At 48.8% G+C, this 15,543-nt stretch overlaps 1 protein-coding gene across 1 annotated transcript in view; it reads left to right on the forward strand.

Annotated features, from left to right (window-relative positions):
• GPC3 (glypican 3) overlaps positions 1 to 15,543 on the forward strand; it is a 142,174-nt gene that overhangs the window by 62,827 nt on the left and 63,804 nt on the right. Inside the window, exon 4 of the mRNA XM_009999692.1 lies at positions 14,786 to 14,919. Coding sequence (XP_009997994.1) covers positions 14,786 to 14,919 — 134 coding nt within the window. The remainder of the gene's footprint in view (positions 1 to 14,785; positions 14,920 to 15,543) is intronic.

Raw genomic sequence — 15,543 nt, forward strand, 5'->3', positions numbered from 1 at the left:
GTTGGACAGTGGAACAGGCTGCCCAGGGAGGTGGTGGAGTCACCATCCCTGGAAGTGTTTAAAAGAAATACAGATATAGTGCTTAGTGACATGATTGAAGCAGTGATTGGGTAGATGAGGTTATGGCAGGGGCATTTAGGTTATGGCTGGCTTGATGATCTTCAAGGTGCCTTCCAACCAGGATGATTCTCTGAGTGCCCAGGAGCTGCCTCTGGAGCAGACCCAGCTGGGAACCGGCTGGAAGCTGCTTTGCTCAGGGGGTTGCAGCAGCAGGGAGCTCTGGTGAGTTTTCCTATCTGCTAATGGATTTCTTTCAGCGCTAGAGCTGGCAAGAGACTTGTGAGGAAAGCTTTGAAATGACAGAGCTGTTCAAGAAGTCTTTCCCTTCTAGGTGCTGAGCTCAGTTTCTTTGTACTTTAATGCCGGCTGCTTCCCTCGGCGCTGCTCGCTGGCTCTTCAGCTGCTGTATTTTCCGTCCCTTTATCGGCCAAGTTTAATCCTCAGGCTGTTCTCTAATGCTTGCTGGTAGCTAGCTCCATTTTTTACTTCAAGCTGGAAATAGGGGTGAGGTTTTGATTTTCAGTAAGCTCAGACCCACTCGTCGCTCTCCCGGGTTTGTTTATCATGTGCTTTTCTTAACCATTTTGTGATAGGGAGTGTAACGTGCCTGATAAGGCGTGTTAAAGCCAGCATCTGTTCCCACTTCAGGAAGAAAATAAACCTGAGCACCCAGGACAGTATCAGCAACATTTCTCTTCCTGTGGAAACACCTTGGGAGCATTACCATTAGTTGTCTGAAGAGGTTTCAGATATTAAAGATTTTCTGATAGCTGGGGCGCCGAGCTCTGAGGCCTTGGGTTGCATGTAGAGATCCTCCTGTTGTTGGCAGCTTGGCTGGTGCTGAAAGGAAAAGGGCAAAAATTATTCATGCCTGTGGTTTTGCAACCCAGCATCAACAATTTTGATCCAGTGACTTTGGCACACTGCTGCTGGTCTTCAGTCTTTGGTTTCGTGTCCAAATACAGTCTCAAATTAAGGCTCTGCAACTCATTTTCAGCAGTGACTTTGGCCTGAACGCTCTTGACCGTTGCTTGCCTCTCTAAGGGAGTGAAGCTCTGAGGTTATTCTCAGCCTAGGGAAAGTTTTACATCCTGTCTGCCCTGGGGAGGGAGGTTGCTGGCATCACATGCTTAATTAACTCACTGCTAACGAGAGCTCTGCCTCTAGGGGCCATGGGTAGCACACTTTCAAGGTCCTTGGTCAGCCTTGCCCTTTTTCTGCTGTGGTCTAGCATGGGCAAAGTGGCACGTTGGTCTCTCCTCCTGCTCACCCTGATGGCTTGGTGAGACTTTGGGTCAATTTGTCATGGAATTGGGCCTAGCTGAAGTGGAGTGAGTGTTGTAGGACTGTGCTGGGAAGTGTGCAGGGCTGTGGAAGCAGCAGGTGTGGTCAGGGATGATCAAACCTGCCTCTGCAAAGCCAGAGGGGGTGGCATTGAATATCAACACAGGCATAATTTAAAATAGCACTTGCTTTTGCTTCTATTTGTAAACTTTTATATTGTTCTCTCCTTTCTTGCTCTCCCTCTCTTCTTTTAACTGGATGTGTTCTAGCCTCTGGCGTGTTGTGCCATTTCAGTGGAATTTGCAGTGATGCTTTCCTTTAATTAGAAGCAGAAGGTGCCTGCTAACTGTGCCCCCCTCCCTGCACACACACAGCAGCAGGGGGAGCACGTTTGATGCCCAGCCCAGCCTGGCACTGAAGCTCCCACCAATCTTTTAGCTGACTCCAGTCAAAGGCAGATCACTCAGCTGGTGGCAACTCCATCCCTGCTTCTCTGCTGCTTAAAAAGAGCTTTTTAAGGCTGTTGCATTTTATGGGCGGGTGTATCATATGGCACCTGCTGAGCTTGGTTTCATCTCACCTCAGATCATGTTGTTGGCTACAGCACGAGTGAGATGAATGCAGGTCACACGTGGCAGGGTGCCTTGCATCTTTTCCCAGCTGAAATCAGAACAAAGCTAGAGATCTTGTGCAGGTTAATTACTAGTACCAGTTTGTATGTCCCGTGGCTTGGCTGGTTCCTTGTTTTAGCGGAGGAGCAGCTTTGTTGTTGTGCAACTGACTCCCAGGCTTTTAAAGAGACACTTGGCTCTGAGATGCCCTGACATGAGGACAAAGAGCCACCAGAAGTAGTGGCACAGGTTATGGTCTTAACAGTTGGAAACAATGGTACACAGCTTGGCCATATTATGCAGTTTCTTCACTGCACAAAGCATCTTTGTTTCTCATCTCTCTCCATTTTTCCTGGCTCCCATCACAGCTGTGTTTGACAGCTGGACATGGGATGCTTTGGGATATAGGAGAGGAGGGAGGTGGTGATCATCTGGTATCCAAAGCAGACTGAGCATTGCAGGAGGGGGTGGATGGAGGTGTCTGTTCTGTGGGCTCTGGGCTTTGAAATTTCAAGTGTTCTCATTCGATAATAAATTGTAATGGTCAAGGACATGATGCAAGGTCTTGAAGCAGATGGGATTGAAGTGGACAAAAATGAGTTTCAGGCTGAACCAGAGATCACAGCAGCAAGAAATTCCCTCTAGGTGTCTTGAGGCTTCTGCTGCTTCAGGGGCCATAGGAGAGGTGCTGGCTGGGGAAGAGCTGCCCCTGCATCCAGGGGGGACTGGGGCACAAGCCCCTTCACTGGGGATGTATTTGCAGATGAGCTTTACAGCTGAACCTCCTTCAGAGCTAAACCAGGCTTATGCTCAGGATCCTTGCTGAAATCCAGATCTAACTTTACCTGATGGCTGCTGTGAGCTGCTGTGTGGCAGAACCAGGAGCCTTTTAGGACTGGGCTGACCCACCTGGCTTCAGGCAAGGCTGGAGAGAAGTTGTGTCCAAGGCATGAGTGGCCTTTCTTCCTACTTAGCTTGGTCCAGACCATCCCTCCAGACAAGCTGTTGCCCTGGACACTTACTGGGGAAGTGAGGAGCTGCCTCTGGGGTTCTCTCTCAAAATTGGCTGCACATTTTATCAGAGAGATAAAATTCCCCAAGTATCGACCCTGTGGAGGTGGCTCCCTTGCTGGCCACCCAGGTGGCTCCAGCCTCCTGCCACTTCTAATAACACAGATGCCTTATTAGCACCATCTATTCTGCCCCTTTCCTTTCCTGAAGATTTTAATCCTTGCTGAGACCCGCAGCTTTGCAATGCCAGACCCCTGCTCACCAACATCCATCTCTTCATGTTTTTTTTGTGCTAAAGCCTCTTTTGGCCTCATTATCCATGACTGCAGCTTCCACCAAGACCTCCATCCGGGGTCATTCCCCGGGCATCCTTCATCTTAACCAGGCTGAGTTCACTTCCAGTGACACTAACACCCAGGAGTGTTGCTGCCCTAAAACTAGAACTAACTCCCATTAGCAATGCTGATGAATGAGCCAAGAACAAACCAGAAACTTGAAAGCAAAGCAGAAACGGTGCCCAGAGCTGCTCAGGCAGGGCAGAGGCATTTTTGGTTTGTGCTGGAGAGGATGAGGATTTTTTGCTTGCAAGGAGTATTTTTGCTTTGTTTTGAATTCACAGCCTGTGTGTGGTGCTATGGATTATATCATTTTTGCATCTTACTGTAAAGTGGCCTGGAAGCACCAGGCATGAAAGATGCCATCTGCAAATACATTTAGCTGGGAAAAAAAAAATGACAACAAGCAATTGAGGCAGGTTTTCCAGCTGCCCACTGCAGCAATGCACCCCTTGCTGCTGGCAGAGCACTCGTGCAGCCCTCTTGGCCTCTTCAGGTTGTTGCAAAATGAACCTGTGGCCTTTTCCATCCCTACCTGTTGTATTCCCCCCTAATAAGCCCCTGAGGGCACAGATTCCTCTCTGGGAGGGGGAAATTTGCTGCTAACAGCATTATTCTTTCAAAGCCAGGTCTGAGCCAGGGCAGACTGGCTGCAGAAAGCTGTGCCCATGGCCTGCAGCTCCTTTGGCAGAGTTATTTCTGTTGAAGAAGGAAGAAAATGCAGACCAGCAGCTGCAAAATGTATAAATTCTTTATAGAGGTGTGTCTTCCTAATATAACTAATTCTCACACCAAATTCTCTCCCACACGATCAGTGGTGGTAGAGAAGATGCTCTAAGGCTCTGATCTGGATAAGGTAGTGAGGATCATTTGGGAGTGACTGGTGTGCTCTGAGTTATGTCTTTCTAAAGCTTATTAACTCCTGGATTGCACATATTGATTCTGTATCACTGGACAAATAAACTTCATGCTGCTGCTCTCCAGAGCACCAGGGAGCAGGTATTTCTGTAGATATCCCAGCTGCCTGTGGTGGTATTTAGGTCATCAATCCTCTGTCTCCTTCCTGAGGGACAGCCCAAAAAGCAGGGATTAGAGGGCTCTTGAGGACGGTGGGATCCACACCAGGTGATACTGGGGTGGCTCCAACCAGCAACATGTCACCTGTAGCTCAGAGCAGATGTGCCCAAAAGGGTTTGCCTGGCAGATGCTGAAAAATGGCCAGGCCACCTCTGAGCCTTGCTCCAGGCAATTCCCATTGTTGGGAAGGAGGCAGAAAGCACTTCAGTAACATCCTGCCTCAAGAGGCTTCTTCTTTTCAGTGAGTTCTGGGAATGTTCACTTCACAGGTTGCAAGGTGAGTGGAAAACAAAGAAGATGCAAAAAAACCCCCACATTAACAAATATTTAGTCCACTCTTTTTTTTAATGAATCTTCATGCTCCCCCCTCTCATTTTGGAATTGTTGCATATCAATTTATTGGAATCTGCCCTTGCTAATCTAATTCTAGCCCTCAGTTTGACAATGCTAATACAGGTGGTGGGATAAAGTTGAATTAATTTCATTTCTGTCTGCCAACAGCCTGGTGGTGAATGAGTCACATTAATAAATGAATCAGAAATGTAATACAGAGTTGTAACGAGGTTAAAAGTGCACCCTGATTTCCATTATAAAGATATTCTCAATCAAGCAGAAGCTAACCTAATGCTGTAAATCATTCCCTAATTCAATTGCTCTAACCACAGTACATGGCAAAACAAGATGTGTTACAACAAAGCCTCAGAAAAAGCCCTGCAGATATTTATATCTTTATAGACAATAATGATTTACATTTTCAATAAGCCTGATGGGTCTATGGGAAAAATTTAATTTCTTTATCATGAGCAAAAATCAAATGGGAGTCTTTCTACTTTGTCTGCTGTGTTTTGGGTAAATTATCTTGGTGCTGACCTTTAATTGGATTAGGAAAGGACTGACTGTCAGGGAAAAAATAATAATATGAATCTGGTTGCTTCAAAACTGAGAAAAAAACCCCAATGGGAACAACAACAACAACAAAAGAACACAGGGCCTTTCTGAGCCCTTTTTTGGCTTTGAGTGGATTAATTTTACCAGCTAATTTGTGCTGTACCAGGATTTTTTTACCAGTCTCTGTTAATAACAATGATTGTGCTTTTATTTGAGGCTTTGCCTGGGGAGGCTCATGGCCCTGCCATGGGGAGAGCCTCTTGCACCCCTTTCCAGGGGTGGAAAATGGGCAGGGGGGTTGCTGTGGCCTTAGGGGGAAAACAAATGGCTATAATTACTCTGCTGAAGATACTCAGCAGCTTAAAAACTGCTGGAATGGTTTGAGCTTTGGTGCCTCCAGCCTTGTTGTTTTAGTGGAAATTGGGAAGAGAAAGGTGGTTGGAGGGAGCAAAAGGTGGCTGGGGGGGTCATTCCTGTGGGGAGGTTGAAATTTGTTGGGTTACAGCCCTTTGTAAGGGATGGGTGAGTGGGGAGGAATGATGAGTACCAAGCCCTTTGGGGTTGGAAGGGTTTTCCATTCAGCCCAGGAAGGGAGGAGGGCATTTTATAGTGGAAAAATACTATTAGTGGCATAAAAAAACCTTCTGGGTGGTTTCGGTACCAGCATTTATTGAAGTATAAATCTGCAAAGCTGTGTGTACCTGTGATTGTGGTCTGTGTAGGTTGCAAAACATGTTGCTTTTCACCTGTTTGTTTTTTCATATCACCATTTAGAGCAGAGGTAGCAGTAAGCCTTGTGTGCTGTATTTTATATAAATATTACACTTGCTATTGGATTGCTGATAGAGAGAGGGAAAGAACTAATTAAGGAGATGGAATATCATCAGTAGATTTTTCTTCCTTGAGATTTTATGAGCAGTAATTTGAAGAGAGCCATATTAAAGTCATTGAGGAACAAGTTAATGCTGCGTTTCTAAGAATATTGCCCTTCTACCCAAAGATTATATGAAAGAATAAACAGTGTACAGTAGCTAATTGCTAGCTGACACATCAGAGTGGCTTTATGCTGCCAGAATTGATTCAGTCTGGTTCAAAACAAAACAAAGGAAAAAGCCATACACTAACTTTTAAATTATTTAATGATGTATTTCTCAAAGAATAATTGAAACTCTGCTCGTGGCTGCTGAGATGTGAGGAAGTTGGGCCACTAGTATTGACCATATTTGCAACCTGAACTGCCAGGGCTGCTGTTAAATAACCTATTCCAGGCCCTGTCTCTGGGTTGCTGCCTTATGCTCCAGCCTGATGGCAGGTATCTGTTTTTCCTCTCTAAATTAAGCTGCTAGGAATGTATTTCTCTGGGATTGCTCCTTTCTGCAGCACCGTAGGCACAAACACAGCACGGGATTAAAACCTGCAGAAATCTGTGAAGGAAACCAATTAACTCAGGGAAGGAAAGGAACAGGCACAGGGCACTTGCCTGGAGCTGTTGTCCTGCCTGGCTTTGCTCCCTGCTGGTTCTTGTGGCCACAGTTTGCAGCCTGCCTGGCACTTGGTGCTCTCAAAGGGGGGTTTTCTTGTCCATTCCTGGCACTCAGCAACAGGTAGATGTGCAAAAAGTGAATGTGTTTATTATTTTAATGTCTTGGTAGAAACTGCTGCTCCTTCAAGCCAGTTCTTTGCTTTGCTTCTCGGTCTGTTGGGATGGGGTAGGTTTAATTGCCTGCAACAAGAGGGTCTTCTAGGGCCTTCACCATCAAATGGGGAACTGTTCTAGTGTTGTGCAATGCACAGATGTACAATTGCAGTGTATTTTGTGTCCTCAGCAGAAATCAGCTTCCTTGTTACTTCGGGTCCCATTTTTCTAGTGAGCTGGTAGTTTCACTGCTAATTTTGAAATCAGTTGGTTGAGCTGGGAATACTTTCAGTCTCCTTGAGGAATCAGAGTCCCATACGTGTGAGGGCAGAGTGGGGGGAGTCTCAGCCATGCCCCCTCCCATGGCAGGGGCTTGGGGCTTCACCAGAAGATGAGCTCCAGGTGCTGCCACACTGGGCTCCTGAACCTGGCTTTGGTCAGCCTAGCATGCTTGTCTGGATTTTCCACCCACATCTTCCTTTTTTCTCTGTTGTCACCTTTCAGGCAAGGATGACTTCTCTTTCCAAGAATAAAGCCTTAATTTGGTTGTCTAAGAACCATTATATTGCATAGATCTAGCTTAAAAACTCCATGGCTGCATTAGGATGCTGCAGGGTCCAGTTCCAGGAAGTGGTTCCACTTGGGAAAACTGCCTAAACATGTACTGAAAATTAAGCAGATGTTTTTTCCTTGCCTCTTCCAGTGACTTGGCTGGGTCTGAGCCCTGGCTGGGGCACCAGCTGCCAGTCCTGCAATTTGCTGCCCAAAGGTCCAACCATCAGAACTGAAACACCAGATTTTGTGTTAAATACAGAATTAACAAAATGCTGAAAGGAAAGGCTGACTTGAAAAGTTGTGCTTTAATTATGTGTCATGGATTATAAAGGCAGAAGGAACAACTGTGGTCATTTAGTCTGACTTCCTCTCTACCTATAAATAACAATAAAGAGCCTTTTGCTGGAACACAAAGCAGCTTTCTCTGGTGGATTAAATGCTGCATGCAGGGGATGCCAGAAAGAAGAAACATCTTGTTTGCATTATTTCATGTAGGTTTGAAAGGGCTCGACTCAAGCTGAGGTGGTGGTTCCTTTGAGGGAAAGGGCATCTGGCACTGGGAGAAGCTGGGTAGGTGCAGGAGCTGGGATGTGGTGGGACACAGTGTGGAGTTGCCTCAGATGCTGTGGCATAATTGTGGGACATGGAGCATCAGGTCCTGCTGGGGACAGGGTGGCATGCCTTGATGGAAAGGCAGTGATGGAAATGCAGTGGTGGGCTCTGGCTGGTTTAAGCTGTTAGACCCCTGTTGGAGCAAGGGAAAGTGCAGATGAGGGATCATCCAGCTTCAGCAATTAGCACCAAGGGAGGAGTGGCTGTGTGACCATGGGATGCATCAGACCTGCCAGCTCTTGTCTCATGTCTGTCACATCATCACATGTGGCTGTGTGGGGACACATCCAGCTCTTTGCCCTGAGGAGCCAGCACCTTCCCAGGTAGTCCTCGGGTTGCCCCAGGGCATGGTGCATGTCTTGGGCAGCATCTGGGGTCCCTGGGAGCAGCTGTGTTGTTGTCTCCTCTTCCCTCAAGCCTTGAGCCCTCTCTCATTTTCCTCTCAGTGGTCAGAGCTGTCTTTGCAGACAAGAAATGAGACCAGGGAGGGCACCCATCAGTCTTCCCCATGTTCCTGCTGTAATGCTGAGCCTCTGCAAAGTGCCTGGTGATGCTCTACATGAGGGATGGGATATAAAAATTAAGTTATAGTTCCTTCTAAAAACGGCTCCTTAATGCCTCCTTGTTCTGGCAGGAGTTTGAAGACCTGGTCTTCAAACCAAATGGTGATGATCTTCAGTGTCACCTGGCCTGGTGGCTGCAGGGGCCCCTGAGCATTTGTAGTGCATGTTTGCAGCATGTGTTGGGCATCACGGCGGGCGCTGGTGTGACAGGAGCTCTGCTGCTCTGCCCGTGAGTGTTTGTGTGCGTTTCACACATGATAGCATTGCATTATTTAGAGGCAATGCATTATTAAACACTCCTCTCCTTGGCACGGAGAGTAGGTCACTTCCTGGGAATCCTGCTGCTCCTCAGGAACGAGCTGGGACGTCGTCTGTTACGTAATCCTGGCTGAAAACATGGAAACCCTAATGCTCCGGATCTGATCAATAACATTTAGTACTCCATTAATGAGGAATTTCAGTGAAATGTGCATGGGAAGACATCTGTGTTATCATACACAGTTTGTTCCTTCAGCTCGAGTGCCTGGAACCAGAAGAACCATCATTACTTAGCTAATAAGGATGCACTTCCTAAAATAAAGGCTTGTAAATCCCTTTTGATGCCCACGATCGTATTTTCTGCTGCAGGAGGAGTGAGGGAGTGGGGAAATTGTCTCTTTCCTATCTTCCTGACCAAGTGTGTATCATGATTACAAGCATAGAGGAAGAGTGTCCTCAGCTAAATGGCTCTTCTCTGGTGTTAATCAGCATTCCTTTGAGCCTGGTGCAGTTGTGCAGGCGATGCAGTGGCTGGGCTGCTGTGGCAGATTTAAATCAGTAATAAAAGCCCTGGGGAAATTAACAAGACAAAACATTAACCACAAACTAAACATTAACATACATTAGCATTTTTATTACACCTGTAGAAATGGTAAATGGGCTTGGTTACTACTATTAAAAAGTTTATGTTCTGTCCCACATCGTGGCAAAGTGTGTTTTTGGTTTAAGCCCTTTAGAATTTAATTAAGCAGATTTCTATAGCAGAGCTTGAGTAATAGGCTTCAAGTTCACTTTTATGGTGAGTTTGAAGATAAAGAGCACAGTTGTGCACTGTCTATAATGCTGATAACACGTGTGATGTTCAGAGTAGGTCGTGAAAAAGAATTGGGGAGGAAGCACCAGTGCAGGCAGCTGTGTTGCTGAGCTTTACTGGTCAAACTGGGCTCTGTCGCTGAATGATGTGCAGGGGTTTGTGGGCACCAGTTGGCTCCTCCAAAGGCAGCACAGTCTGAGCTCTGTGGGTGTCTCTCGTGTGCATCCTGTGCCAAATCACCCTTTCAGAGGCTGTGTTTGAATCAATTATAATAGTTAATTGCTTCTCAGCCTAATGTGCAGCTTCTCCCAAAGGAAACTGAGGAGTAGGTATAAAATGACACACATGAGCTCCAGGGAGCAGAGGAGATTGCAGGAGGAAATCTTCAAAAATGAGGCCATCCCCTTGAGGAATAAAACACAACTGTGTCTTCTTGGAGAAGGAATCTATCAGCAAAGGAGCTCCCAGTGAAGACAAATGGAAACTCCATATAAAGTTTAAGTAAAGGTCAGGCACAGCAAGCAGCAGGTATGCAGGGGTGTCTCATGCACTGTTGTCTTCCAAGGGGAAGCTGATCAGCTTCTTGAAAAATCTTCTTGAAAATTACCTTTCACACACTCTGACTCTTAGAGGTGATGCTCAGATTGGCACTGAGGATCACACGTGTGCTGCTTTTCAGTCTTTCCCCACCTGGATTTTCTTGCTGATGTGCAAAGCAAGAGGTTTTTGCCTGGTGCTGGGTGATGAAGTGGGTCCAATTGGTGGCCCTGGTGCTGTGAGCTGTGGCTGGGCTGGGGGTGCCTGTGGGGACTTTGATCCCATCAGCTACACCAAGGTCGTGATGCTTTGCACAGAACCTGATACAGTGCTCACTACCCTTTTTTTGGGAATAATTTTGCCTTAGCCCAGTGGTCCTGCTTTCTGTGGACACCCATGCTGGAGCAGTGTAGGGCTCTGCATCCTTACAGATTATTGAAGCAGGCTTGGTGGTGCATCTGGTCCCCAGCTGGTCGTGGTGCATCATTTCCCTGAAGCCATAAACATGTTCCCAGCAGTCCTCCAGCACCTCTTACCCTAGATTAAAAGGGAAGTGTTAAAGTGGGCTGAGAATGCTACTCCATTAGCCCTGTCCCTCTGCTCCTCTCAAATCAATGTTCCCCCTGAAGCAGAGCCTTTCCATAGCATGTGGCTCCTGGGGGTGTCAGGAACCTGCTGCTTCCCCCCTGGGGTGCCAGCTGGTGGGTCCTGGGGATTCGGGGGGTCCCCAAGAGCTCTGCCTGACTGGTGGGCACTGCTCACCCTGCCAGTGGAACAAAGAAATGGGGCAGTGGGTAGTGGTTGGTGGGAGGCAAAGTGTTCCCCTCGTGGCCTGGGTCACGCTCGCGTGGAGGTGGCTAATGAAATCGGGTAATTAGTGAGTTTGTTAATGAGCTGGGGCAGGGAGATTTAGATTCAGCTGTTAAAGTTTTGATGGCTTTGGGGGACTGTAAAAACTCAGCACCTTGGGAAGATGTTGCTTGCTCTGTGTCCCCTTGCAGCCGTTTTTCCGGCCGACTGGCAGAGTCTCCTAAAACCAAACAAAACCCGACCCCATCACCTAGAAACTACACTGCCATTTGATTTCCTCCTTCATTTTTTGTGGCATGATGTTTCAAGCTGTTGCCTGGTCTGGGACTGTGTGTGAGACACGAAATAAGAGGCTGCACAGCTCTTGCACTGACTGTACTTTAGATAAGGGCTCGTGTCTGTTTACGATCCCTCCGGTAGCGCCCGGAGCCTGGGGAGAGGAGCCAGCAGCTCCATCCTGCTGATTTGCTTTGAATTTCACGTTTGCAGTCATGTGGCAGGAGGCAAGCACACATTCCCACTGCCACTCAAGACTAGTTTAGCACACACAGGTAGATATGCTGCCTTCCTTTTGCTCTCCCTCTTGCGGGCATCTCACCTTGCCAGGGATCTATCTGGCTGCTCTGGCTCCGCTGCTCCTGCCAAGGGAAGTGGTGCCTGGAAAGCTGAAGCATCTCACCTTTTTTACCTTCCCAAGATCTGAGGCTTGTGTTGTCCTTTCTCCAGCTGCCCTACAGTGGCATTTTCTGAACTTATAAAAAAATATTATATATATATAGCTTGCTTTAAAATAGCAGAGATTAGTAAGAGATTGGGGAAACTGGGTTCATGTGTCCCTGAGCTGGCAGGGGGGATGCAAAAAGGGGGGAAGATGGAAACAGGATTTCTGAGCTGTTGTTCTAGGACTGCTTGTGGCCCAGCAGACTTTGGCAGATGGTTTGTGAAATCCTCCTCTTTCCCCCAAAAGCACATGTGATGCTGCCCCTGCAAATGAGCAGGCAATCTGTTACTTGTGCATTCTCTCACTTCCTTTAAAGCTAAAATCTCAGCTGGGTTTTTGTTTGGCTAAAATGTGACAATGATTCCTCTGTGACTTTGTGAGATGGGCTGAAGGGTGATTTTTATTTATTTTATTTTTCCTTGAAAAGGGTGTTTGGATCTTGAATGAATAAATGAGTGAAAACTTGGATGCACTGCTCAGACTTTGCAGCTTCTACCCATGAAGATTTCATCTGGTGTCCCGTGCCAGGGCTAGCAAGATCCTGTTTGTGGCTCCATCCCTGGCAGGAGCCTGTGGTACCTGGGTGCAGAGCAGGGCTGCAAGGATGTAACTGGTGGAGCTGGGAGCAGAGGGGCTGGGATCCCTCTGGTGCCTGTGGGAGATGCAGCAGCTTTGCTGCTGGAAGTGCCACTGCTGGTGCTGTCACTCAGGACCTCCCCTCGTGTTCAGTGTCTCAGCATCCTTGGGGTAAAAAAGCCTTGATCCTGGACTTGCTCTTCTTTCGGGGTTCAGGAGGCTTGGCCAGCTGAAAGGCAGGCTTTGGAAAGGGAAAGGGAGGCTTTTCACAGAACTGAGAAGAATCAAAGGGAGTCATTGCAAGTGGCAGCTTAAAATACCCAACCTGTTCCTTGCTTCTCTCCTTTATGTGCCTGTGCCCAGTGTGGGTGCAGCCACTGCCTGTCCTGTGCCCTCTGGCCTGCTGTGTTTGCACACCTGGTGTTTTCCTCAGGCAGCTTTGGGGCAGGTTTCATCTCTGGCCTCCACGTGGGCTTGGAGGGCAGCTCTGGGGTGTGAGGTCTGCAAACCCCTGTGCATCCTGCTCTTCTGCTACCAGCCTGCCTGCAGCAGAGACAGTGGCACCAGCCAGCACAGAGGGATGTGTATGGGATGTGCAGATCAATTTTCTGCAGTGGTGGGGTCTCAGGTGTCCCAAATGCCTTTGTACAGGTCTCCTGCTGCCCTGTGTTTTCCTTCTCGTCCTGGCTGCCTGCACTGGGGGATTTCATGGGTGCTAAAGAAAAACCAATAAGATAAAGGAAATGGCCCAAAACACGGTGTTTTTTGCCTTCCTCCCTCTGTTTCTTAAGCCTGCCATGTAATTTAGGGAGGGAGTAGAGATACATTCTCCTGCAGGATTTGGCTTTGGCAAGGTGGAGAGGAAACTAGGCCTAGGGTGGGCAGCAGAGAAAAAAACCAACAGGTAAGATGCTGCAGAAACTGCTCCCCTGGCAGCTGCAGGAGGAGCCTCTTTGGCAGAGGCAACTGCAGATGCAGAAGGGGCTGGTGACAGCATCTCTTCCCACCACACTGAGAACCAGAAGTGGCAGTGCCCAGTTCCCAGGAGGCTTCTCTTTTCCTCTGCCTTGTATGGCAGCCTGAGCAAACAAACTGTGCTGCTCCTGATAATGAAAGAGGTGACATTACTAATTTATTTGCCCACTCAAATACAGGATGTAATAGAACAGAATTAATCTCTCCTCTTTACACATCAGATGCTTGTAGCCTTGGGTGGCGGGTGGGCTTTTAGCCTCTGGTGTGTGGCTAATGCAGAGTTTAGCTGCCTGCTTGGTTCATGTGGCATGAAGGTAAATGAGGTGCTGCAGGGAACAGGCATTTTATGGGTACGTGGCTGGTGCTGAGCCTGGATGCAGGTGGTGGGATGAGGCCCAATGGAAGAGGGGTTGGTGGTAGCTCTGGAGCCTTCGTGGTCACTGACAGTTGGCCAAGCCCCCCTTTACCCCTCAGTGTGGGCAAATCCTGCAGAATAGCATGAGGGGCTCCAAAAGTGAGTTTCCCAGTGGCATCTGGTCTGTGGGGGAACAGTTGGAGCTTGGTGGTCTCCTAGAGAAGGAGGGGGCAGCAGATCTACCCCCAGACTGGGCTGCTGGCTGAGTCTGGGGACACTGGCTGCACAGGAGAGCTTTAATGAGGCTTTTTGGATTCCTTCCCTCGCTGCTACTGCCGGTTACCGAATCATCTGTGTGCTAATGAGCTAATTTGTGTCATTAACAAAGCCCTGTTAATCAAGACCTCCCATGGCATGACTGGGCTGTTGCCATAATGCTTTATTTTAGGCCTTGATTTTTTTAAATGAGTACTGACGTGCAGGAGGCTCTTCCCTGGGCACCTGCAGTGCAGGCCCTGTGGGTGCTGAGCTGCCTGGAGATGCAGAACTGGCCTCTTAAGATTTACCTTTGGAGATGCAGAACTGGCCTCTCAAGATTTACCTTTGGAGGGGGGTGTTACCTACAAGCCTGGCTGGGGCAGGGGAGCTCAGTGCCCAGAGATGCTGTGGCTCTCAGCAAGGAAGGAGTGGGGAGCACCTCAATCCCCCTCCTGCCAGGAGGAGTTGAACCCATCACAGGGAGCTCTGCTGGTCATTCCTGCAGCTCAGGGATTTTGACAATCATGCTTCGATGCCCACAAGTCTTGCCTGAAGTTTCCTGCCCTCCCTCCCCCAGGGGACACTGATACCAGGGCAGGGTTGGGTTTGTTTCTGTGAGCTATGGGGGAAATGGGGATGAAATGCCCAGAAGTCTTGCCTGAAGTTTCCTGCTCTCCCTTCCCCAGGGGACACTGATACCAGGGCAGGGGTTGGTTTCTGTGAGCTATGGGGGAAATGGGGATGAGGGGAATAACCAGCTGACATGCAGGGGCCAGGGTGCATCTCAGCTCTTCTCCTGCAGCACTGCTGGCCCCAGGGTTCCCTCACCCTGCTGTGTTTGCTCCCCAGCTCAGCCGGCTGTGCAGCCACGCTCAGCACAGGCAGCACCGCTCCGCTCCCTACCCTGAGGACCTTCTGGTGGGCAAGAACCCCCTGCAGCTGCCTCTCCCTGAGCAGGAGGAGACTTTGTCAAGCAGGAGAAGGTGAGCATACCTGGGCTGGGCACGGGGCTGCAGGAGCAGTGCCTGTATGGGATGGTCCTGTGGAAGCAGGTGAAAAAGCTCCTTATTTCCCTCACCCATAAACCTGCAGCTGCTTTGGACTCTGAGCATCAGAGCTGCTGGCTCTGAGGTCTAGGGAGGTGCCACGTGCCTTCCCACCTGGTGCATCTGGCTCGTTATTGAACTTGTAAAACTACCTCTGGCTTTTCAGTTTTGTTTTGCACGGGGTGTTGTTTTTTTTTGCAACTCATCAGGCCCCAGGTCCCTGCATCCCCCTCGCCCACCCCCCAGCCCTGCTGTGCTGCCACAGCCACGCGTGTGGGTGGGAGCTGTTGCTTCAGCCTGGGATGGGAGTAACCCCGTGTGTAGGTAAGGGGGAAGGAAGGAATTTCGCTCAGCGCAGCCTTTCCCAGCAGCTGGGGAAGGGGGAAGGATCTGTGCCCCAGCCTTTCCCAGCAGCTGGGGAAGGGGAAGGATCTGTGCCCCAGCCTTTCCCAGCAGCTGGGGCAGGGGAAGGATCTGTGCCCCAGCCTTTCCCAGCAGCTGGGGCAGGGGAAGGATCTGTGCCCCAGCCTTTCCCAGCAGCTGGGGCATGGGAAGGATCTG

The sequence above is a fragment of the Chaetura pelagica genome, unplaced genomic scaffold (assembly GCF_000747805.2).
Source record: "Chaetura pelagica isolate M959 unplaced genomic scaffold, ChaPel_1.0 scaffold456, whole genome shotgun sequence".
NCBI classification, from domain to species: Eukaryota; Metazoa; Chordata; class Aves; order Apodiformes; family Apodidae; genus Chaetura; species Chaetura pelagica.